Source organism: Geotrypetes seraphini, chromosome 14 (assembly GCF_902459505.1).
Source record: "Geotrypetes seraphini chromosome 14, aGeoSer1.1, whole genome shotgun sequence".
NCBI classification, from domain to species: Eukaryota; Metazoa; Chordata; class Amphibia; order Gymnophiona; family Dermophiidae; genus Geotrypetes; species Geotrypetes seraphini.
Window position 1 is genome coordinate 692,786 of NC_047097.1, and position 25,760 is coordinate 718,545.

Sequence of the window (25,760 nt, forward strand, 5' to 3'; positions counted from 1 at the left end):
ATTCTCACAATTTGTGAGAATTTGCGGGAGCCAATCAAAGAAGCCGTTGAGTGCCGAGCAAGCAATATCAAAGCGCGCTCCTCCTGGTTGCCGCTCAACGGCAGAAGAAATCAGCTGCCACCGACCGGGTTAGCTGCAGGCAGGAACGCTGAAAGCTCGCTCCTGCCCGCTGCTCCCCTGGACCACCAGGGATCAAATTTTTTGGGAGGCCACGGGCCCCTGTTCCACACCCCATGCCTATGCCACCACCCCATGGACTAGAATCTCCCCTCCCCGCAGTCTACTTTAAAACCTGCATTTCTGTGCAGACATCACTGACAGTGGCCACTTAAGCTATCTACTGCAGAGCCTGGGGGCTGCTTTGCTGTGTCTCATCCTCTTTTGACGTTCGTAACTTCTTCATTGTTGTAGGGAGGTCTGCTTGCACAAGGACTAGTCTAGACAAGTATATCTCATGAGCTTTTCAAAGGAACCAAAATAGTCATCAAATGCAAAAGCAGAAGAACCAACAGAATGTACATTTCTTCAAATTTTACTGCACTCTTAGACACACACTACAGACATTAATGTTGATATTTGATTTTTTTGTTTGTTTTTTCCTGCAGGTTTATGGCACTATTTATTATATAAATCGTGGAAATCCCTTCAACTTGGAAGTGGTGGTGGATTCCTGGCCCCAGTTCAACACTGTGATCACCAGGCCTCATGAAAGCGTAATCACCTTTGTGCTATATATTATTTTCACTTAAGGTGGTAGGGAAATCAGCTGAAGTAACAAGCAGTCTCCTTGCTAAAAAGTGTTACCTCTTTAACTTCAGTTCTTCACTCACTAAAGGGCATCTGAGCTGCTTAAATACATCTTCAGATAGTCAGCCGGAAGAGGGTCGGTATTTTTTTTAACATTTACTGTCACCAGTTGAATTGGCTCCCAATATTCAGTGTCGAGCATTGAATATTGGGGGCTAGGTTTAAGCAGGCAGGCTAACGGAGCTTATGTGGGCCTAGACCAGGGCTGCCCAAGTCCGGTCCTTGAGATCTACTGGCAGGCCAGGTTTTCAGGATATCCGCAATGAATATGCATGAGAGAGATTTGCCTGCACTGCCTTCTTGGTATGCAAATCTCTCTCATGCATATTCATTGTGGATATCCTGAAAACCTGGCCTGCCAGTAGATCTCGAGGACCGGACTTGGGCAGCCCTGGCCTAGACTGTATTGAGCCAGGTTCGCATAAATGAGTTATATGGGCCCCAGTTCAATATTGGGCTGGGATCCACATAACTATTTTTAAAAAACCTCCCGATCCTCTTTTCTTCCTCTCCATGATGTCCTAAGTCCCACCCCCTCCCCTGAACAAACCCCCCAATCCTCTTAATATCCAGGTAGGCCCCTGGTACCGTGCACATTGGGTGGGATAAGGGAAACATAGAAACATGATGGCAGATAAAGGGCAAATGGCCCATCGAGCTGCCATGAGTTTGTGGCAGTCATTTTGAAAGGGCAGGGCAGTGTTCTCCCCAGAATTTTTTCCAGCCAGGTGGCATGAAAAAGTAGCCGGGTGGGGTGAAACGGGGAAATTTGGTGGTGGGGAAAATTAAGGGCCTGTTTTACTAAGCCAGGCTAGTAGGAACATAAGAACATAACATAAGAACATAAGAACTGCCATCTCCGGATCAGACCCATGGTCCATCGAGTCCGGCGATCCGCACACGCGGAGGCCCAGTCAGGTATACACCTGATGTACCGTATTTTCACGCATATAACGCGCGCGTTATACGCGTTTTTACCTACCGCGCATACCCCTCGCGCGTTATATGCGTGAGCGCGGTATACAAAAGTTTTAAAACATAGTTCCCACCCCCGCCCGACGCCCGATTCACCCCCCCAGCAGGACCGCTCGCACCCCCATCCCGAACGACCGCTCGCACGCGCTCCCACCCGCACCCGCATCCACGATCGGAGCAAGAGGGAGCCCAAGCCCTCTTGCCCGGCCGACTCCCCGACGTACGATACATCCCCCCCCCCCCCCGGCAGGACCACTCGCACCCCCACCCCGAAGGACCGCCGACTTCCCGACAATATCGGGCCAGAAGGGAGCCCAAACCCTCCGGGCCACGGCGACCCCCTAACCCCACCCCGCACTACATTACGGGCAGGAGGGATCCCAGGCCCTCCTGCCCTCGACGCAAACCCCCCTCCCTCCAACGATCGCCCCCCCCCAAGAACCTCCGACCGCCCCCCCCAGCCGACCCGCGACCCCCCTGGCGACCCCCACGACCCCCCACCCCCCTTCCCCGTACCTTTGGTAGTTGGGCCAGAAGGGAGCCCAAACCCTCCTGGCCACGGCGACCCCCTAACCCCACCCCGCACTACATTACGGGCAGGAGGGATCCCAGGCCCTCCTGCCCTCGACGCAAACCCCCCTCCCCCCCAACGACCGCCCCCCCCCAAGAACCTCCGACCGCCCCCCAGCCGACCCGCGATCCCCCTGGCGACCCCCACGACCCCCCCACCCCCCTTCCCCGTACCTTTGGTAGTTGGCCGGACAGACGGGAGCCAAACCCGCCTGTCCGGCAGGCAGCCAACGAAGGAATGAGGCCGGATTGGCCCATCCATCCTAAAGCTCCGCCTACTGGTGGGACCTAAGGCGCGTGGGCCAATCAGAATAGGCCCTGGAGCCTTAGGTCCCACCTGGGGGCGCGGCCTGAGGCACATGGGCCCAACCCGACCATGTGCCTCAGGCCGCGCCCCCAGGTGGGACCTAAGGCTCCAGGGCCTATTCTGATTGGCCCACGCGCCTTAGGTCCCACCAGTAGGCGGAGCTTTAGGATGGATGGGCCAATCCGGCCTCATTCCTTCGTTGGCTGCCTGCCGGACAGGCGGGTTTGGCTCCCGTCTGTCCGGCCAACTACCAAAGGTACGGGGAAGGGGGGTGGGGGGGTCGTGGGGGTCGCCAGGGGGATCGCGGGTCGGCTGGGGGGCGGTCGGAGGTTCTTGGGGGGGGGCGGTCGTTGGGGGGGAGGGGGGTTTGCGTCGAGGGCAGGAGGGCCTGGGATCCCTCCTGCCCGTAATGTAGTGCGGGGTGGGGTTAGGGGGTCGCCGTGGCCAGGAGGGTTTGGGCTCCCTTCTGGCCCAACTACCAAAGGTACGGGGAAGGGGGGTGGGGGGGTCGTGGGGGTCGTCAGGGGGATCGCGGGTCGGCTGGGGGGCGGTCGGAGGTTCTTGGGGGGGGGCGGTCGTTGGGGGGGGGGGGGTTTGCGTCGAGGGCAGGAGGGCCTGGGATCCCTCCTGCCCGTAATGTAGTGCGGGGTGGGGTTAGGGGGTCGCCGTGGCCAGGAGGGTTTGGGCTCCCTTCTGGCCCAACTACCAAAGGTACGGGGAAGGGGGGTGGGGGGGTCGTGGGGGTCGTCAGGGGGATCGCGGGTCGGCTGGGGGGCGGTCGGAGGTTCTTGGGGGGGGCGGTCGTTGGGGGGAGGGGGGTTTGCGTCGAGGGCAGGAGGGCCTGGGATCCCTCCTGCCCGTAATGTAGTGCGGGGTGGGGTTAGGGGGTCGCCGTGGCCAGGAGGATTTGGGCTCCCTCCTGGCCCGATATTGTTGGGGAGTCGGCGGTCCTTCGGGGGGAGGGATGTATCGGACGTCGGGGTGGGGGCATCAGGCTTTCAGGATGGGGACAGACCTTCAAGGGGGGACAGTGCACGGTAGTCAGGGGGGGTGAACGGAGAGTCGGGACAGCGCACGGAAAGTCAGGGCAGTGCACGGAAGTCAGGGGGGGTGAACGGAGAGTCGGGACAGCGCGCGGAAAGTCGGGGCAGTGCACGGAAGTCAGGGGGGGTGAACGGAGAGTCGGGACAGCGCACGGAGAGGCGGGGCAGTGCACGGAAGTCAGGGGGGGTGAACGGAGAGTCGGGCAGCATGCGCGGTATAATCGTGAGCGCGTTATACCAAAGTTTTTGTGCTTATCATCGTGATTTCTGCGCGCTATACACGTGTGCGCGTTTTAAACGGGTGCGTGTTATTTGCGTGAAAATACGGTAGTTTTAGTCACCCATATCCCTCTATGCCTCTCGTAAGGAGATGTGCATCTAATTTGCCTTTGAATCCTAGCACAGTGGATTCCTTAATAACCTCCTTTGGGAGAGCATTCCAGGCGTCTACCACTCGCTGTGTAAAGCAGAACTTCCTGGCATTTGTCCTGGACTTGTCCCCCCTTAGCTTCAAACCATGTCCTCTTGTCCGTGTCGCGTTGGACAATGTAAACAATTTATTTTCCTGCTCTATTTTATCGATGCCTTTCAGTATTTTGAACGTCTCGATCATGTCCCCTCGCAGCCTCCTCTTCTCAAGGGAGAACAGTCCCAGTTTCTTGAGTCGTTCCTCATATTTCAAGTTCTCCATACCTCTTATTAGCTTCGTTGCTCGTCTCTGCACCCTCTCCAGCAGTTTTATATCCTTCTTTAGGTTGGGAGACCAATGTTGGACACAGTATTCCAAGTGTGGTCTGACCATTGCTCTATAAAGCAGCATTATAACTTTCTCCGATCTACTCGTGATTCCTTTCTTTATCATGCCTAACATTCTGTTTGCTTTCTTTGCCGCTGCCGCGCATTGTGCCGATGGCTTCAGGGTCCTATCTATCAGTACACCCAGGTCCTTTTCTTGTTCGCTCTTACCCAGAGTTGCGCCTGACAATCTATACTCGTGTTCCTTATTCTTACTACCTAAATGCATTACTTTGCATTTCTCCACGTTGAACTTCATCTGCCATTGCTCTGCCCATTTCTCTAACTGATACAAGTCGCTCTGGAGTTCCTCGCTATCCTCCAGTCGCTCTGGAGTTCCTCGCTATCCTCTGGAGTTCCTCGCAGCATAGTAACGGCCCCGAAGCCCACAGAGATTTAAAGGGCTTCAGGGCTGTTGCCGCGCGGCAGCTGCTAGCACGGCTTTGTAAAACAGGCCCTAAATGTGCACTATTTTTATTAGTTAATTATTATTAACTATTTTCCAGTGCTCAATTGAAGTAAATATCCCTAAAGCCTGTAACCAACCATCAAAATTGGCAAATTATTTTTGTTTGATTTTAACTTTTTTTACGTATTACGTTAGCGACATATACACTACTCTCTCCTTTATGTGGGTTTTAGAATTCCTATGAGCGTCGGAGCAGTTACTGCTGCTTCCGGCGCTAAAACCTGTACTAAGGATTCGTAAAGGAGGGGGTAACTATCATTCCTGTAAAGTTTCTCTCAAGTCTCACTTTTAACCCTGGCAATGAACCGCTTGTAGATTTAGCTCGCACTTCCTTGTAGCTCTTATCTCTGTTGAGATCTTAATAAGATGCTTCTGGCTAATCAAGCCTGGAACAGGATAATACCATATGCGCATCATGGTATCAAGTTCCCCCCTTCCCCCACTCCAAGGGAGAGGTGGCCAATTATTAAGCCCAACATACCCAACACCCTTTTATGGAGACCAAGACCACCACAAATCTGGCCTTACAGGACACAAGGAAACAATCACAGAGAAAGCCACCAGTAGAGGCATCTATACCACTACCTCCAGAGGAGATTTCATGGACCCTTTTCCCTCACCCAAGAAGCCAAGACACAGTATTACATTACATTATTACATTGGTGTCTTGCGGTTCTAGGTGGATTACAAAAAGAGGCTTTCTGGTCATATCCAAGATGGCTATTTGGTTGGAATGTTTAGGGACTGATAGAAGTTTCATATTTGACAAGTATATGCGAGCATACTGTTCTTCGTTCTGGCAGTTAGACACATCCATGACCAGAAGCCACCTACCCCCACTGACTGTATTTTAGAATAGGATTTTTACGTGACATTTTTTATTGATAACCAAAGCAAAGATACAAAACCATCAAAGTGAGCAGAAAACAGACAACATCACACTACAAAAGTGAATTGCACCGGTCATCAGAAATATTTTGTGTGTGTGTGGGTCTCAAAAAGGAAGGAGCTATCCAGCTGGGATATAATAAAGGTTATCAGGTACAAAACTTCCTATCTGAGTATAGCAAAGAACATCTTTCTACTATTTTCTTTTTTTTAATCCTTATTCATTTTCAAACTTTCATCAAGTATACAAATATCAAATCAGTAACATTGTATACAACACTTGATATTTTTACTATTATATCTTATAATACAAATATTTAACCCTCACCCCACCCATCAAACCCATTAATGTTTTCTAAACTGAACAATAAAAAAAAATAACCTCCCCCTTCAAAAGAACATCTTTCAAATACATTTTCAATAATTCAATAGGAGACAAGTAATGTGACATGGGAAAATTCAAAAATCTGAGATTCCTAGATCCATTTTTTCCATCTGTACATGTAATGAGATATCTTTAATATTAGATGTTACAGAAACAGATGTCTCCAATTTATCCACTCTTTTTTCAGTTATAGCCAATTGAGTTTCTTGTTCTATAACCTTATTAGTAATTTCTGTTGAGAACTGACAGAGCTTTACCACTGTGCCTTGTAGTGAGTTCTCTATTCTATTTACTACTGACCAGACATCTTGAAGTGTGATAATCTTATCACTAGAATCAGGCCTCAAATTAGGCCCCATTGGCATTGAAACAGGAGAAACAGATAAAGGGTTTTTTTCCCCATTAAAGTCTTTTTTGAAACCAGCTCAGATGGTTGAGGAGAAGTTGATTCCAGTCCTTCTATGGAAATGGAATCATCTTCATCTAGTAAATTTAGGATAGGTTGAGGTGGAAGCGAAGGTTCGCCTGAGGAGAGAGGCAGATTGGAATTGAAGGTCAGTCTTACCTCCAGAAAAAATATCAGAAGATGGGCAGAGATGACGATCCATTGGGCCAATTATGGTAGAGGAAGTGACAATCTTTGCCTTTCTTTTCCCCATAGTTATTTCATTTCTGCTCCTCTTAGCTCCGAAGGGGCTCAAAGGGGCGTATCCTGCCCCCTAAACCACGCCCCTATGGCTACATGACTGCAGAATCTCTCGGGAGAGAGGACCTCCCCTCCCAAAGTCGGCAATGCTGAGTGGTGTCCGCAGGGGTGCCTGATTCAGCTGGCAACACTCCCTCCAGGGAAATCAGCCCCCGCCTCTCATGAATTCTGTCATGATCGCACATACAGCTAGAGGCACTGTCTATTACTGCAGTACTTTGCATGGACACCGTTGATGCGTGTTATTTTATTGAGAAAAATGGGATCTAGTTACTATCAGCTTCTTTGTTCATTCTGCAGCTAGTCCTCTTGTTAGAGGATTGTCTGGGTGTCCGGACGACTTTCTGCCCTGTCTGGAGATAAACTGTCTAGAACCCTAATCTTTCTGCCCTGTTCCTCACCTACCTCTGTGCTCAGCTGAAATTCAATCTTCAGGGGGGGGAGAGACAGGGAGGGAGAAGTACCCATGGGGGGAGGGTTGGAGGGAGGAAAAGAGAGAAGAACTAAAAGGGTACAAAGGATAGGAAGGGGCATTAAGGAAATGGCCCAAAGGTAGGGTAGGGGCGAGACTGATAAAAGGTAGGGATGGGGCAGACAAATGGGAGGCAGGCCAGGGTTTGGAATGGGGCAGGGTAAGGTGTCCTCCTTTTTGGCCTTACAAATATGGTAACCCTGTGCAATGCCCGTTTCTCTGGAACTACTCTAATTTGTCTGTCTATAGAGTTTATGGGGTTGTGGGGGGCAGGAATCTAGGTTCAGCAGGTTGATATGCAGAGGCTTATAAGAATTTGGGGCTCTTATGGTTTACTGGAGATCATTCAAATCCTCAGTTGCTCACCTGGCTTGGAAAGGAGGGCTCCCAGTTCATTTTATTTATTTATTTTTTGCTTGTTTGTATCAGATTTTCTATGATGTCCTCATTGAGGGTACATTACAATAATAAAACTGTGAAGAGTAAAGAAGAGACACTACATGTGCTGAATATTCTCTCTGTTCTTTCTATTATGACCTTTTCCTCAGGAAATGAAAGATGACCTGGATAATTATACAAATAGTTACTTCCTGTTCACCAAAGACTCAGAAAATCTGCGAGAAATGCTGACAAACACAGATGCCATTAACTGGAAGCAAGTCCTGCAGATACAAGGTGAGGAAAGAACATCTGTAACCACTGCCTGTTTCTATAGAGACAAGATGTGAGATGGAGAAGGCAACGAGTTAAGGGTTCCCTGTTTCTGTACAGATACTGGGTGTGAGGAGAGGGAGAGAAGTGGGATCTGTCCTTACTTGTTCGGATCTGTGATCTAGGACAGTGGTAGGCAATTCCGGTCCTCAAGAGCCGGAGCCAGGTGATAGAATGTTTAGAAAAGTTCACTTTCCTTGAAATATGTTCTATCTTGGGCAGTTTGGATCTCATGGTACAGTGGCAACATCTTATAAGTAGTGAGGTGACTCCTGTTGTTATTAGGTGCCATTGACTCGTGTTCGAGTCCTAACAACTTGATGAATTACAGATCTAAAAAGAAATTGGTTTTGTGCTAGTCTGGTAACGTCCTCCAGCATTATTCCTATGGTTATTTTCAAGCCCTCTTCGCCTGGCTCCTTCGATTTTCCCAATCATGATGTCCTTCTCCAGTGATCCTTCTCTTCTGATGGTGTTGCCAAAATAAGACAGTTCTAACTTCACCATTTGGGCTTTGAGTTACATAGCCGGTTTGATCTCTTCCAGAATCAATTTGTTCTTCTGGTGGTTCATGGCATGCATAAAATCCTTCTCCAGTACCAAAGTTCAAATGAGTCAATCTTCTTTCTGTCTTGTTTCTGTAGTGTCCAGCTTTCACATCCGTAATTGACCACTGAGAAAATGAGTGCATGGGCAAGTCTGATCCTTGTTTGGAGTATTATTTCCTTGCCTTTGAAAACTTTTTTGAGAGCTTTGATTGAAGAGTGACCAAGTGCTAGTCTGCAGAGCATTTCTTCCCTGCTAGTTATTTCTTTGTTTATGAAGGAGACCAGGAGATTGAAATTCTTTACAACGTCTATACTATTGTCTTCACTTAAAATCTTCATCATTTTCCATGTTCATGATTTTCGTCTTATTTATGTTCAGTTCTGATCTCATGTTATGACTTCTAGCTTTCACTTTTCTCCTAGATGTATTTATTCTATACTCTATGGATGTCATTATCTAATTGTGATAACCACCCAGAATCAAGATGGTGTGGAATATAATTTTTTGTAAATAAATAAAATGTTGGAAGTGTTGGATAGTCAATGAAGTATTTGGTGAAGGAGGAGGGTTGTCTATTTCTTGTTTATATTTCAGTATTTGTTGTGTCTTGCCAGGATTCCAGTCGAGTGTGGACAAAGTGCTGAAGGAGATCTGTGCACGCAAGATGGTCAAGATGGATACAGCCAAGAACATTCTGTTTCTTAAAGAAAGGACTATAAACTCATTCGATATGACTAAAGAACATAATGCTCCAGAGGAAACAGAAGGGACAACTCCTCCCTCTGTTCTGCAAAGCAAGTGCGTACTTCCATCATTAGTAATTAGGGCTACATGTTAATCGCAGTTAACGCTGGACTTTGCAGGTAATAAGGCAGAAATTAAGAGAACTGAAGCTGGGGGGGAAGAAATAGGGAGAGATGTCCCTGAGGGAGCGAAGGACTTAGACCTGGATATGGGGCTTCAGAGGGGGAGGGGGAAGAGAGTTGGACCTTGGACCTGAAGGATGGTGGGAAAGGGGAAGGGAGAGAGAGAGTTGAACCTGAAAGTGGAACCTGGGGAGGTGGAGGGGGAGAGAGGGAGAACCTAGGAAATGTGGGGAGAAGAAAAAGTTGGACCTAGGGGTGGAGGGAGGGAACTAGGCCTGGGAGCAGAGGAGGGAAATGGAGGGAATTGAATCAAGGGGGGGGGCGGGAGGGGGGGGCAGCCCTGGAAGCCTGTCTCCCTCCAAAGCTGCAATACCTGTTCAATGTCTGGTGGGGTAGCCAAAGCCCCAACAGCCAAAGAAATCTGCTGCTTGACTCGCCTCTTTCATCCTCATACTGCTTCAGGAGCGAGGAAGTCAGCAGCATGCCTCCAGCCATCAACACTTCTACTTCCTCAGCATGCTCAGTTCGTGCATGAACTGAGCATGCTTAGGGAGTGCTGGAATTGGTGGCTTGAGGCTCTCCACTGACTTTCTTACTCCTGAGGCAGAAGAAGAAGAAACAAGGCAGCTTTGGCAGTGGATTTCATTGATTGGTGGGGCTTTGGCATTCCCACCAGTAAAGGGAGGAGGGAGAGCAAATGTGTGGCCTCCCAGTCCCCTCCTCATGGACTGCTGGCTATGCAACACCTTTAATTGTGATTAAAAATTTTAATTGAAATATTATTTGTAATACTTCTTTGCATTTGGTAGATATTAAAGACCTGAGAACATCATTGTTGCAATGTCTGTGCTGTATTAAGTATAGGTGTTCTATGTATTGAGGCACAGTAAATATGGATGGTTATTTCAGGTTTTCTGTCTCTCCCAGAGGATACCAGCAGTATGGTAGTCTCAAAAACATAACAATTCACTGAAACATACATACATAATATATCAGCCTTTGTACATCAACTCTCCTAATGATCTCCCTATCCCCACCTTACTCCCCCCCCAATTAGCTCAAATAACCACCACATTTTACTGAGACACCTGAATTCTGATGGTGTCTCAGCCGAGCAGGGATTCAAAAATCATACCCCCGCAGCCATACCCACCCTCCCTCTACTAAAGGTGTACTGCCAAATTTAAAAGGCTAGTCAATGAGACATTAACAGTCAAGTTATAAAAAAAATACAGAGCATATATAACAATACTTGCAAGCCTATATCAACCATGAACTTCCCCTAGCCCTAACCCCAACAGTAACTCACTCTCATCAGTTACCTAGGTCATCATAATGTCACAAGTAAAAGGGAGAATAAGAAACCATGGATTCTTCACCTCCACTTTCCTTCACCCCACCCCAACCTCCCAATCCTCTCACCCAGAATCAGTGGTTACAAAATGGGAGACCCACCCTCCCATTCTACCCAGAAGGGAATTTAGCACTGAACTACAGGCCCCAGGAGATAACACTTGAATATATGGCGCCCATGTTTGCCAAAATAGTGTTTGTTTATAGGTGTGGGATGTAGCTCTGACTTCTAATAGCAGAAGTGCATGAAAAGCTGCCCTCCACTGCCAATTGGATGGGGAGAATCAGTCATCCAAGTTTGAAAAATACATTTCTGACCCGCTAGTACTGCAGTCCCCGAGACCCTCTTTTATAGGTCCTTCCCCATTGCAGAAATAACAACACCTGATAGGAGGACAGCAAAATATTATTTAGGAGGGCAAAATCACCCACCAATAATCTTGAATAAGGGGACACAACCAAAATGCATGTCCTAAGGTATTTCTCCCCTGCTTACATTTAAGACAAATATCCATATTACAAAGCCCACAATGGAAAGCTTGAGTTTGGGAAACATATGCTTGGGAGACCACCCGAAAAGCACTTTCTCGGTAATAGGCACTGGAGGTGGTAGCCACTATGAAATCAAACATCCTCTCAACCTGGGCAGGCTCAACTAAGGAGCCAAGATCCTGCTGCCATCTGGACGCAATCAGAACATAGCTCTGCTTGTGTGAAATAGACCCTAAATATTTATAATAATGTGAGATGGAGAGCACCCAATCCTCCACAGGTGTAAACAACTCCCCTAACTTGCAGCCCACACCAACTACCAAGCCTTCTCTAATTAAGTAGTGCAGGTAATGCTCTTTTTTTTTCTTAAAGTTCAATCATCTTTATTACGTTTTCAAACATACAAAAGTCATTGACCAGATATAAACACAATTACAAAACAGAATGTCATTAAGTGTGGTCAATAATTTACTAAGGAGAACAGAAAAATCAGAATAAATCCTATAAACAAATAACCTGTTTATATCATATCATGTTGTTGATGTGTCAATTCAAGAAGTTTAATTTTATCTTCATATTCTTTCAGTAACTTCATATCTTTTTTCTTTTTATTTGCCTGGTATGCTATAATGAGCCAAAAATGATACAGATGGAAGATGGATTGCAATTCAATAGCAAATTGATGATGCTACACTTTTGGTAATAAATATATATGCACCAAACATAGATGACCCCAAATTTTTCAATGAAATCATATCAACAGCAGTAGGTTCAGATTCACAATCTTACATAATAGCAGGTGATGTCAATCTAGCACTAGAGCCGTCCATAGACAGAAAATCCAATGTTAAATATAAAATAACGAAAGCCTGGCATTCTTTACATAATATGATATCACAATTAAGTTTAGTGAATGCATGGAGGATAACCCATAACACTGAGTCACAATATACATTCTACTCTCCACCTCACAACTCTTATTCAAGACCTGATTACTTCTTGATAAGTAAACATATGACAAAAAACATACTGGCTACTAAAATTAATGAAATCTCAATTTCAGATCATGCTGCTATAGTTACACTTAAAAGATATTACCAGGCCCGTCAAGCTTTCCTCTTGGAGATTTAATAACTCATTGTTGGAAGACCAGCAGTTCACAGATTATATTAAGAATGCTCTCCAGGTCTACTTTGAACTAAATCAGCCAGAGCAAATTAGCTGGGCATCTGTTTGGGATGCATGTAAACCTTACACTCGGGGGCTCATTATAGCATACCAGGCAAATAAAAAGAAAAAAGATATGGTTACTGAAAGAATATGAAGATAAAATTAAACTTCTTGAATTGACACATGAACAACATACAGGAGATATGAAAGAACTTAGGGACACAATACTTGCTTACAATGTTTTGTTAAGTATACAAGCAGGTAACTCAGTTTTTATGCAAGCTGCTAGCTATCAGAAGTGGACATCTGCTGGCCAATTACTTATAAATTCAAGAAGAAAAATCCCACATTCATGCAGTTAAGGATAAGCAAGGGAACATAACAATAGCCTTACTGGGTCAGACCAATGGTCCATCACGCCCAGTAGCCCATTCTTGTGAAGGCCAAACCAGGTCACTAGTGCCTAGCCAAAACCCAAGGTGTAGTAATATTCCATGCTACTGATCCAGGGCAAGCAGTGGTTTCCCCGTGTCTTTCTCAGTAACAGACTATGGACTTTTCCTCCAGGAACTTGTCAAAACCTTTCTTAAAACCAGTTACGCTATCCGCTCTTATCATATCCCCTGGCAACACGTTCCAGAGCTTAACTATTCTTTGAGTGAAAAAAATTTTCCTCTAGTTGGTTTTAAAAGTATTTCCCTGTAACTTCATCAAGTGTCCCCTAGTCTTTATAATTTTTGACGGAGTGAAAAATCGATCCACTTGTACCCGTTCTACTCCACTCAGGATTTTGTAGACTTCAATCATATCTCCCCTCAGCCGTCTCTTTTTCAAGCTGAAGAGCCCTAAATGTTTTAGTCTTTCCTCATACGAGAGGAATTCCATCCCCTTTATCATCTTGGTTGCTCTTCTTTGAACCTTTTCTAGTGCCAATATCTTTCTTGAGATAAGGAGATCAGAATTGAACGCAATCATCCAGATGAGGTCACACCATGGAGCGATACAGGGGCATTATAACATTCTTAGTCTTGTTAACCATCCCTTTTTTAATAATTCCTAGTATCCCATTTGCTTTTTTTGGCCGACGCCGCACATTGGATGGAAGATTTAACCGTATGTTAACAGATCCTAAAGATGTTATACTGGAATTGAAACAGTTTAATGAGGATCTCTACTCTACTGAATTGCTAATACAAACAGATGAGGAATTTCTAACTGACAAGATTGCCCGTCCACAACTGAATTTGGATGATAATGAAATTTTATCTGCTGCCATTACATTGGAAGAGATTATAAATTTGTTATACTCTAAGGCAAAAAAGAAATCTCGTGCCCCAGATGTGTTTACAGTAGAATTCTATTGTACCTTTCAGGATATTTTCATTCCCAAACTACTAGATTTCTACAACTATCTACTTACCACTGGGAAAATATCAGGGACCTTCACAGAGGCAAGCATCATCGTTTTACCAAAACCTGGAAAGGATCTGCTAATGATCCAAAGCTATAGGCCTCTATCGTAGATGCGAAAATATATGCAAAGATAGTGCCTAATAGATTACAACAAGTACTACCTAAAATTATTGGTCCTGAACAAAATGGGTTCATGGCTGACAGACTGGCCAGTGATAATACCAGAATGTATGCGTCCCTATTACAGCATGTTCAACACTCTTCTAATCCATTTCTAGCCCTTGCACTGGATGCTGAAAAAGCCTCCGACAGGGTAGAATAGGACTTTCTGTTCAAAGCGTTAACTTGGTTCGGATTCGGCAAAAGGATTATTGCAATGATAAAAGTACTCTACACGGCCCTGACCAATCACTCAAAATCAATGTCATCACTTCTAAGATATTCCATCCTTCAAGAAGAACCCCCTTCTTATTCAATATTGCCATAGAATCATTGTTGATTTCTATTCGGAATAATCCCATAATTACTGGTATTTCCTGTGGTAAAACTGAAGTGAAATTGTCTGCATACACAGATGATGTGTTAATCTATACCAACTCACAGTCCTTACCTGTTTTATTAGATATCATCTCAGCATACTCAACATTTTCAGACTACAAGTTGAACACCACTAAGACCAAACTCTTGCCACTAAACAAGCAAGTACAAAAAACTGATATTGCTGAATATAAGTTTCAATGGGCTGATCAAATTAAATACAGTGGAACCTTGGTTTACGAGCATAATTTGTTCCAGAAGCATGCTCGTAAACCAAAATACTCGTATATCAAAGCAAGTTTCCCCATAGGAAATAATGGAATCTCGCTTGATACGTTTTCCCCACCCCCACCCCCCCGAGGCCAGTGGTGGTGCTGCTCCCCCCACACACACACACGCAAAAGCCCCCCCTCCACACGAACTTGCACCCCCGCCCGAACAACTTGAAACTTACCCCCTGTCTGGTACCGGCACGCAGCCCACAGGACGTGCCGGTGCAGCTTGAAGAAGTTCCTGCCTCTGCTGGACCTTGAACATGCATCTGCGCATGCTCAAGGCCTTCTAGTTCTCCCTCTTGCTGAGATTCTAGGAGATCTCCGAGAATCTTGGCGAGAGGGAATTAGAAGGCCTTGAGCATGCGCAGATGCTCAAGGCCCTGCAAGAGGCAGGAACTTCTTCAAGTGGCACCGGCATGTCCTGTGGGCTGCGTGCTGGTGTCAGACGGGGGGTAAGTTTCAAGTTGTTTGGGTGGGGGATGCCAGTGCGAGAGAGGGGAGCGATGCCGGTTCTCAGGGGGGTGCTCGCAAATCGAGTCAACACTCGGTTTGCAAGACAAGTTTTGCGAGAATGTTTTGCTCGTCTTGCAAAACATTCGCAAACCGGGTTACTTGCAAACCGAGGTTTGACTGTATTTGGGAATACATTTTGGTACCTCAATAGAGGAAACTGTAGCATACAATACTTCAGCTATACTGAAAGCGATTACAGTCTTAATTAGGAGATGGACACCTTTGAACCTGACATGGTGGGGTAGGTTAGGGTCCATTAAAATGGTAATTGCTCCCAAAATTCTCCATCCGCTAATTATGATTGATACCTATCTTGATCCCCATCTCATTCTACAAAAAACTGGACCAGTTGTTAACCAAATTTTATGGAATAATAAAATACCACAAATAACATTACATAAACCAAAATAAACTCGACAAAATGGAGGGGGGTCAATTTTCCAAATTTTCTGGATCATTAATGCTTTTCTACTCAAGCAAAGTTCCAAATGGATCATACAAGAAGACCAGGATGTCAATGCGCCCATATGGCTACAGTTAGATCAGGAAATATATCATTGGACAAAATTGAAATATCTTCTGTTTGTGTCAGGTTCTGGATTCATGCTGCATATGGATTATTTACTGGGTTCTTACCAACTAGCTGTAAAAGGTCTAGACATCCTATTACAACCCAAATGGTGTAGAACTCTATATGCTCCATTATGATATAACTCAGAGATCAAAATACAAAATCGCGCAGGTAATGCTCTAACTGCATGTATGCATAGCAATCATTTTGTTGCATTGCAAGGTGTTCCAAAAGGCTTTCAAATAAGAGTATTCCTTTGTCCTCCTCTACGAATGAGAACAGATGTGTTAGGTTCAAGGCAGCCCAATTATGAAACACTCGGTTATTTAAACCCAGAGGAAAATCTACATTACCCACAAGAGGCAGCACATTGGTGGATATGTGTTCAAGCCCACCATAGCAGAAATCTTGTGGATCAAAGAATGAACATAAAACATAACATAAGCAGTGCCTCTGCTGGGTCAGACCAGAGGTCCATCACGCCCAGGAGTCCGCTCATGCGGCGGCCCATCAGGTCCAGGACCTGTATAGTAACCTTCTATCTATACCCTTCTATCCCCTTTTCCTTCAGAAAATTGTCCAATCCTTTCTTGAACTCCAATACCGTACCCTGTCCTATCACGCCCTCTGGAAGCGCATTCCAGGCGTCCACCACACGTTGGGTGAAAAAGAACTTCCTTGCATTGGTTCTGATTATGTCCCCTTTTAATTTTTCCGAATGCCCTCTCGTTCCTGTAGTTTTCAAAAGTTTGAAGAATCTGTCCCTCTCCACTTTCTCTATGCCTTTTATTCCTTGGTCATCTCACTGCTTCCTTCACGGGTCGTTTCCTTTTAATATATCGAAAGAACGGCTTGAAGTTTTTCGCTTCCTTGGCTATTTTTTCTTCGTAGTCTCTTTTTACCACTTTTACCATCTTATGGCACCTGCGTTGATGTTGTTTGTGCTTATTCCGGTTTTCATCCATTTTTGATCTTTTCCATTCCTTAAACAAGGTTTTTTTGTCTTTGATCGCTTCCTTAACCTCTACAGTTTGCCACACTGGTTCTTTATTCTTTTTCCTCTTTGATCCCTTGTTGTGGTATATATAGATTTTGCGCCTCGGTGACCATATCCTTAAAAAGAGACCAAGCTTGCTCCAGCATCTTTATAGTGATTATCCTCTTCTTAATTTTTTTCCCCACCATGCGTATCTTTTTACTACATTCCTTAATTTTAGAGAATTGCCCTACAGTTTGGACATTAACTTTGTGGCTCCTTTCATACTATATAGTCACAGCAAGCAAACTGTTTTTCAGTAACCCTTGTATGAATAAATGTCATGTGTGTGTTCATAATACTTTAGGATTGTCCAGAAAAACCTAAAGTTGGAAAAGCAGTGTGAATTGAAGCTTTTCCCATAAATTTGATTGTACCTGATCAGAAAATAATTTTTAAAAAATGTTAAAACCCATCCTAGGATCGCTCTAAACTGGTTTCTCAGCTTCTTCAAGCCTAGTACCCCTGAAGTCTAACAAATATCAACCAAGTACCCCTGCCCAAGCTCCACCCCAGACCCACCAAAGCTCTGCCCCACAGACCCAACCCCATAATAATAGTACTAATTATAATGCAATTTCTTCCATTCATTTTTCATATATACACAATATAATCTTATATCAATATAATGGTAACCACTAAAAGCAGTTACTTACCGTAACAGTTGTTATCCAGGGACAGCAGGCAGATATTCTCAACAAGTGGATGACGTCACCGACGGAGCCCCGCAGCGGAGAGACTTGCTTGAAGATGCTTTCTTTTTAAAGAAGCATTTGACAACTAGAAAATTAGATTAAGTGCATCAACTGAAGCTTAGTTCTTAATATCCTTGAAGCTTGCTGCTTTCCCCTTACTCGTCTTATTTACTACCATTTACTTGTATTTCTTTCCCCATTTTTTCCTTTTGTCAAGTCAGTTGTATTTATTTGGATTGTTTCCCCTCAATACCTGTAATTTACTATTTTACTGCTTTGTACATCGCATAGAATTTTGAATAAGCGATTAATCAAATCCATAATAAACTTGAAACTTGAAGATCTTTGTAAGAGCTTATAAGTACTGCACTGCGCATGCGCAAGTGCCTTCCCGCCCGAGTCAGGGCGCGCGTCTCCTGTGAGGTACCTCAGTTCAGATGGCTAGCTAAGAAGCCAATAATAAATCTATTAAAAATACGTGTTGTGAAATTCAGTTATAGACAGGGATGGCCATTTTGGCCAGTAAGTTTTGCAAAATCTCTTTTCTTAACTTGCCAACTCTCCCTCCGTCCCATTATGCTTAGCTTGGAGGTCACCCACCTGTTGAGAATATGCTGCCTGCTTGTCCTGGGATAAAGCACAGTTACTTACTTTAACAGTTGTTATCCAGGAACAGCAGGCAGATATTCTCACAACCCGCCCTCCTCCCCTGGTTGGCTTCTTAGCTACTAATAATTTATTGAGGCACAAACGTGAAGCTAATAATAAATCTATTAAAAATACGTGTTGTGAAATTCAGTTATTGACAGGGATTCATCCAGACCATATGTACAAAGATATAGCTGACATACTCGAAATCATATGGTCTGGATGAATCCCTGTCTATAACTGAATTTCACAACACGTATTTTTAATAGATTTATTATTAGCTTCACGTTTGTGCCTCAATAAATTATTAGTAGCTAAGAAGCCAACCAGGGGAGGAGGGCGGGTTGTGAGAATATCTGCCTGCTGTTCCTGGATAACAACTGTTAAAGTAAGTAACTGTGCTTTATCCCAGGACAAGCAGGCAGCATATTCTCAACAGGTGGGTGACCTCCAAGCTAAGCATAATGGGATGGAGGGAGAGTTGGCAAGTTAAGAAAAGAGATTTTGCAAAACTTACTGGCCAAAATGGCCTTCCCTTCTGGAGATAGTATCCAGACAGTAATGAGAGGTGAATGTATGAACCGAGGACCAAGTGGCAGCCTTGTAGATTTCCTCAATAGGAGTTGATCTGAGGAAAGCTACAGACACTGCCATTGCTCTAACCCTGTGGCCCGTGACTCGACCCTGCAGAGGGAGACCAGCCTGAGCATAGCAGAAAGAGATGCAAGCAACCATCCAGTTGGATATGGTTTGCTTCAAGACAGGATGCCCCAACTTATTTGGATCGAAGGAGATGAAAAGTTGTGGGGCTGTTCTGTGAGGTTGAGTGCGTTGCAAGTAGAAAGCCAAGGCACTTTTACAGTCCAAAGTATGGAACGCCACTTCGCCAGGGTGAGAATGAGACTTCGGAAAAAATATTGGAAAAACAATAGATTGATTAATGAAATTCTGAGACAACTTTAGGCAAGAATTTTGGATGAGTACGGAGGACCACTTTGTCATGGTGGAAGACTTGTGAAAGGTGGATCTGCAACCAAGGCTTGTAACTCACTGACTCTTCGAGCAGACGGCAATCAACAACACCACTTTCCAAGTAAGATACTTGAGATGAGCCTTGTCAATTGGTTCAAATGGAGACTTCATCAGTTGAGCCAGGACGACATTAAGATCCCAGACCACTGGAGGTGGCTTGAACGGTGGATGAACATTAAAAAGTCCTTTCATGAAGCGGGAAACCACAGGGTGTGCAGACAGAGGTTTCCCATCAAGAGGCTGATGAAAAGCAGCAATCGCACCGAGATGGACTCTGATAGATGTAGATTGGAGTCCAGATTGCGATAAATGAAGTAAATAATCCAAAACCGAAGCCAAGGAGGTAGATATTGGCTCCATTTGGCGAGTAAAACACCAAGTAGAAAATCTAGTCCATTTCTGACCGAACACTGCCTAGTGGACGGCTTTCTGGAAGCTATCAAAATGTCCTGTACAGATTGAGAAAACTGTAGAGAGTCAGTTAAGTTGAAAGGTACCAAGCTATTAAGTGTAGAGACTGCAGACTGGGATGAAGTAAGGATCCTTGACTGAGTAAGCAGAGAGGGAAAAACTGGTAGAAGCAAAGACTCCCTGGTGCTGAGTTGAAGTAGAAGAGAATACCACGGTTGCCTGGGCCACTGAGGAGCTAACAGAATCATGGTGGCATGTTCTGTCTTGAGTTTGACAAGAGTCTTGAGAATCAGAGGGAATGGAGGGAAGGTATAGAGACCCGTCCAGTCCAGGAGGAAAGCATCTGCCTCAAGATGCTGGGGAGAGTAAATCCGGGAGCAGAACTGAGGCAGCTTGTTGAGGGGAGACGCAAAGAGGTCTATCTGAGGGGTCCCCCATTGAGCAAACACATGGCGGAAAGGAATTGAGTGTCCATTCGTGAGGTTGCAGAAGATGACTCAATTTGTCCGCCAGACAGTTGTGCTGACCTTGAATGTAGACAGCTCTGAGAAAGATGTTTTGATGGATTGCCCAATCCCACAGCTTGAGCTTCTTGACAAAGGGAGTGAGATCCCGTACCTCCCTGTTTGTTGACATAGTACATGGCGACTTGGTTGTCCGTCCGGACAAGGACTACGTTGTCGTGAAGAAGGTGTTGAAAAGCTTTGAGAGCATTGAAAATCGCTCTGACTTCCAACAGATTGATGTGACAAAGACGGTCTGCGAGAGACCAATGGTCTTGGGTACAGAGACCGTCGAGATGGGCTCCCCATGCATAGGTTGATGAGTCTGTTGCGAAAACCTTCTGATGAGGGAGAGGGTAGAACAACAAACTTCTGGAAAGATTGGAAGAGAGCATCCACCAGTGGAGAGACTGCCTCAACAAAGGAGTTACTGTAATTTGTTGAGAAAGTGGGTCGGTAGCTTGTTGCCACTGAGAAGCCAGGGTCCACTGAGATATTCAAAGATGAAGTCTGGCAAAAGGAGTCACGTGAACTGTAGAAGCCATGTGACCGAGGAGAATCATCATTTGTCTCGCTGAAATTAATGTGAGGTGAGACACTTGATAGCAAAGGCGAATGAGAGCATCTTGGCGTGGTTGAGGCAGGAACACTTTGAGCTGGACCCTGTCCAGAGTGGTCCCGATGAACTGAAGAGACTGAGATGGGTTCAACTGGGATTTTGAAAAGTTGATTTCAAACCCCAGACATTGGAGGAACATAATAGTCTGTTGGGTTGCTGCAATAACCCTTGTTGAGAGAGGGTTTTGTTGAGCCAGTCGTCCAGGTATGGAAAAACTTGAAGACCCTGGGTACAGAGAGCTGCAGCCACCACCACCAGACACTTTGTGAAGACTCTGAGGGATGAGGCGAGTCCAAAAGGAAGAACTCTGTATTGTAGATAAAGATTCCCCACCCGAAATCTGAAATACTTGCAAGAGGCTGGATGAATCGGGATATGAGTGTAAGCCTCTTTGAGATCCAGAGAGCATAGCCAATCTCCCTGATTCATCAGGGAATAGAGAGTTGGTAAAGAAAGCATCCAAAACTTCTCTTTGACTAGAAACTTGTTGAGGGCTCTGAGGTCCAGAATGGGTCACATGTCCCCCGTCTTCTTTGGCACTAGAAAATAACAGGAGTAAAAGCCCATGTCCCATTGATTCAAGGGAACCTCCTTGATAGCTCGAAGGTGAAGAAGAGCCTGAGCTTCCTGAAGAAGGGGAAGTTGCGACGAATTGGAAGGACACTCTCTTGGAGGGTGATCTGGAGGCACCTGTAGAAAGTGAAGTGAGTTTCCCTCCCGAAGGACGGTGAGAACCCAGAGATCTGAGGTGATCATCTCCCACTGGTGATAAAAATAGTGGAGACGACCTCCAATGGACAGAAGAGAAGTCTGATGGAGGGAGGTTGGTATGCTCAGACTGGGAATGTCAAAAAAACTGAGCTGGTTTAGCCGCAGCAGGGGTCTGAGCTTTCTGCTGTCGTGGTTGCTGTGGCGGTCATCTAGGTGCAGGCTTGAAGAAAGCTGGTGTCATTTTTTGAGGATAACGACGTGGTGGAGGCTTGTAGGTCCGAGCAGGAGTCTTAGGCTTCGGCCGGATTAAGGAAGCAAAAGAGCGCTCGTGTTCAGAAAGGCGCTTTGTAGCAGCTTCAATAGAATCATCAAAAAGTTCATTTCCTTGGCACAGCAAGTTTGCTAGATGGTCCTGCAAATTGGGATCCATATCAACAATGCGGAGCCAAGTGAGGCAACGCATGGCTACTGCAAAAGTAGAAACTCTGGAATAGAGCTCAAAGGCATCGTATGTGGCCTGCAACATGAAGAGTCGAACTTCAGACAGAGTTCGAATAATCTGTTTGAATTCTGGAAGACATTGTTCCTCAAAAGCCAGATAAAACTTAGGCATTATTTTGAGGAAGTGGTTAAAATAAGCAGTGAAAGTGTAATTGTAATTGAGAATTCTGTTAGCCATCATGGAAGTCTGATAGAGCCTATGGCCAAACTTGTCCATGGTACGGCTCTCCCTGCATGGAGGGACCACAGCGTAGAGCTTAGATGGTTGAGCTTTCTTTAATGAAGATTCCACAACCAAAGACTGGTGAGACAATTGAGATTTCTCAAATCCCTTACAAGGCACGGTGCGATATTTGGATTCCAGCTTAGATGGAATGGCTGTAATGGAATAAGGAGTTTCCATATTCCTGAAGAAAGTTTGCTTTAAAACAGGAGTCATAGGAAGCCTCAAGGTCTCCTTGGGTGGATGAGGCAACTCCATGTTGGCCAAGTACTCAGGAGTGTACTTGGAATCAGAGTGGAGATCCAGCTGCAGAGTTTTCCCCATGTTAAAAACAAATCTTGCAAATGAGGCAGACTTCGAGGTAGGATGGACCCTCAGGAGAAGGAGAGCGAGACTTAGGAGCCACCGAATAGGAAGGAGAAGCCTCTCTGGAATATTGAGAAGGAGGCTCAGACTCCAGGCACATAGTCACTGAAGAAGCTCCACTACCTGTGACAGGATGAGTCAAAGAGTGTTTGTGCTTAAGAAGCCATGATGGTGAAGTCCCCGGGGTCCGAGGAACAGAGTGGGTCGAGGCAGGAGGAGAAGACTCCCTCAGAAGCGGTCTCGATGGAGGAGTCTTCGACATGGATGGACTTTGAGGAGAAGCAGCCGATGTGAGACCTATGTTTAGTTTTTGAAGAAGTCTCGACAGCCTTAGATAAGCAAGGCATAGAAGACTCAGTATCCGGAGGAGGAGAGGTCTTCTGCTTGAGAAAAGACTCCTTACTGCGTTTGGAAGCAAGATGCCTCGACCGGTGCCTCGATCAAGGTTCAGGAGACTGTGTACCAAGAGGAGGAGAAGAGTCGCTGGATGATAAGCGACGAGACTTCCAAGGCTTGCCTCGAGGTGCTTCAACAGGATGCTCAGGCTGGCTCGTAGGAAGCAGGGTCAAGGCTGGGAGGAGTTGAGCCATGACCAAGGAAATCTGATTGGTAAGAATGGCTTTCAACATGTCCTCGAACATAGGCACCAAGTCAAAGGGATCAGGTCTCGAAGGTGCAGCAGTGCACTCCAAAGAGGGCGACCTCGAGGATGAGTATTCCCTATGTTTGGAGGCACGCTTAGCTGGATGTCTCGAAGAGACTGGCAGGACCAAGGGCACGGCCTGGGATGCCTGAGACTCTGGAGGCTTCTTAGGAAGGGTATCTGAAGGAGAAACAGGAGACTTACCCACAGATGAAGATTTAGAAGGGATTGCAGGTGAGGCCTTCGAGACCGAAAGTGTCGAGGTAGCCACAGGTGTCGGGGTTGAGGTCTTGGAAGTCGAGGCCGTCCCCGAAGCCAAGGTCGAGACCCTCTCAGCAGATTGCTCCATAGTGCCAAATAGTTGAAGAAGCTTGGCACGTCGTCTGCGAAGGGCTCGAGCTTGAAGGGTAGCACAGCGCGAACAATGGTAGGGGCAATGTTCAGGACCCAGGCAAACAATCAGGACCCAGGATCGGCGATTGAAATAGCCCTGCAGCACTGGCTATACTTTTTGAACCCGGTAAGAGGCCGGGACATAGAAAAAAAGAAGGGTGACGAATGAACGAGGTTCAGCGGCCAGGCCTAGGCCAAAAGGCTGCCAGACGGAAAAGAAAAAATAAAATATTTTTATTTTTTTATTTTTAAATAAAGAGAAGAAATACGCGAGCACAGCGACTAGAAAAAATAACAAAGCCGCGGTGCGAGAAGGCAACGAAGGGCTGTAGAGCTGAAGTGAAGAGAACTTCTCGGCTCCGCGGAAAACGTTGAACTGAGGTACCTCACAGGAGACGCGCGCCCTGACTTGGGCAGGAAGGCACTCGTGCAAGCGCAGTGCAGCACTCGTAAGCTCTTATAAAGATCTTCAAGCAAGTCTGCTTGCGAGGCTGTCCGCTGCGGGGCTCCGTCGGTGACGTCATCCACCTGTTGAGAATATGCTGCCTGCTTGTCCTGGGATAATTAAAAAAACTCAAAGCACACTATACATAGAGAAAATGTTAATTATCATTTATATTCGGGGGGGGGGGGTTCCAAAGAGGTCAAGGCAGCTGATTTTAAAATATGCAATGTCACCTCAGTAACAACTATAGAAAAATAGACAAATATAGTTCAAAATATAGACAGCAGATAAAAAATCTCAAAACTGACATTTTGATCACTAAATTGAAAACAAAATTATTCCTATCATTGTAGTCTGGTGATTTCATGAGTCTCTGGTTACATTTTCTTCTAACTGTGCATCCAATATTGCTTTCTTTCTGTCTCCTGCACTCTTCCTCTCCTCCAGACCTCATTTCCTTCCCCAACATCTCTCTCTCTCTGTCCCTCCATAAGTCCAACTTTTCTTCCTCTCTCCTCCACTCCTATTGGCAACATGTCTTCCTCTCTCCCTTACTATCCATCTGTCTTTCTCTCATTCCCTCCCCTGCTGCAAAGGGAGTGGAGAGAGAGAGCCAGGGTGCTTCTCTCCCACCCCCTCTACTGTCACATCCAACATTTCTCCCTTTCCCCTGGATAATGTGCAGCATTTTCACCACTGTCCACCAGCCCCATACCCATTTCTCCTTCTATCACCCCTCTACAGCAGAATGCTACATCTCTCCTTCCATCACTATGTCCAACATTCCTCCCCCTTGCATCCCCTTCAATCTGTCTCTCTGTTCCCTCTCTACCACCATATCCAACATTTCTCCCTCTCATCCTCCCCGTGCATCTCTACCTCACTCCTCTCTCACTCTATGCCCAATTTTCCTCTTCCTTTCCCCATGTGCCAAATCTCTTTCCCTCTCACACTCAGGTCCAACAATTGTCCCTTTCTATTCCCTCCCTCCTATGTCCCAAGTTAGTGCCCCCTTCCTCCCTTGTGTCCCACGTTCATGCCCCCTCCTTTCCTTCTGTGTTCCAAGTTCGTGCCCTCTCCCGCTCACTGCCTTCCAGCCTTTGTCCCACCCCCTTCCACCCTCTCTCCCACCACCCCAAAGCTGACCTGCACCACAGCCTGCCTGCCTCCCTGCCGCCATCTGACTGCTCCATTCAATCATCTGCCATCATTGCACCTCCGGGCTAGAAAGGGTCTGGCATGTGCAACGATTATATGCTGCTGGCCCACAAGCCATCACTCCCCCCCCCCCCCCACAACATCAATTCTGATGTTGGCAAGAAGGTCCGGGTCAGCTAAGCAGTGATTGGCTGGCCCGGAACCTTCTCTCCAATGTCAGAATTGACGTCGGAGAGAAGTCTTGTGGGCTGACGGCGTGCAATTGCTGAACGCGCCTGGCCATTCCTTGCCCGAAGTTGTGGCGGCAGCGAGGGATGATTGAATGGAGCTGTCAGGGTGTGGTGGTGGTGGGGAGAGATCCTGGCCAGTGGTGTTTTTATGTTGCGCGGTCTCTCTGCGATCGACTCGCGTTGCCTTTGCGATCAACCAGTAGATTGCGATCAACGTTAGGCACTCCTGTTCTATGAATTTCTGTTTGATTTCTGTAAGCCATTGTAACCCAGAAATTC

At 46.0% G+C, this 25,760-nt stretch overlaps 2 protein-coding genes across 4 annotated transcripts in view; one reads left to right on the top strand and one right to left on the bottom strand.

Annotated features, from left to right (window-relative positions):
• Positions 1–25,760, bottom strand: part of ALDOB (aldolase, fructose-bisphosphate B) — a 269,623-nt gene that overhangs the window by 118,984 nt on the left and 124,879 nt on the right. The gene's annotated exons all lie outside the window — the stretch shown is intronic.
• Positions 1–25,760, top strand: part of LOC117348575 (glycine N-acyltransferase-like) — a 60,245-nt gene that overhangs the window by 32,894 nt on the left and 1,591 nt on the right. For all 3 annotated transcript variants that reach the window (XM_033920850.1, XM_033920852.1, XM_033920851.1), the window contains 3 exons: positions 606–713; positions 7,966–8,092; positions 9,292–9,475. In XM_033920850.1, the coding sequence (XP_033776741.1) occupies positions 606–713; positions 7,966–8,092; positions 9,292–9,475 (419 nt within the window). The remainder of the gene's footprint in view (positions 1–605; positions 714–7,965; positions 8,093–9,291; positions 9,476–25,760) is intronic.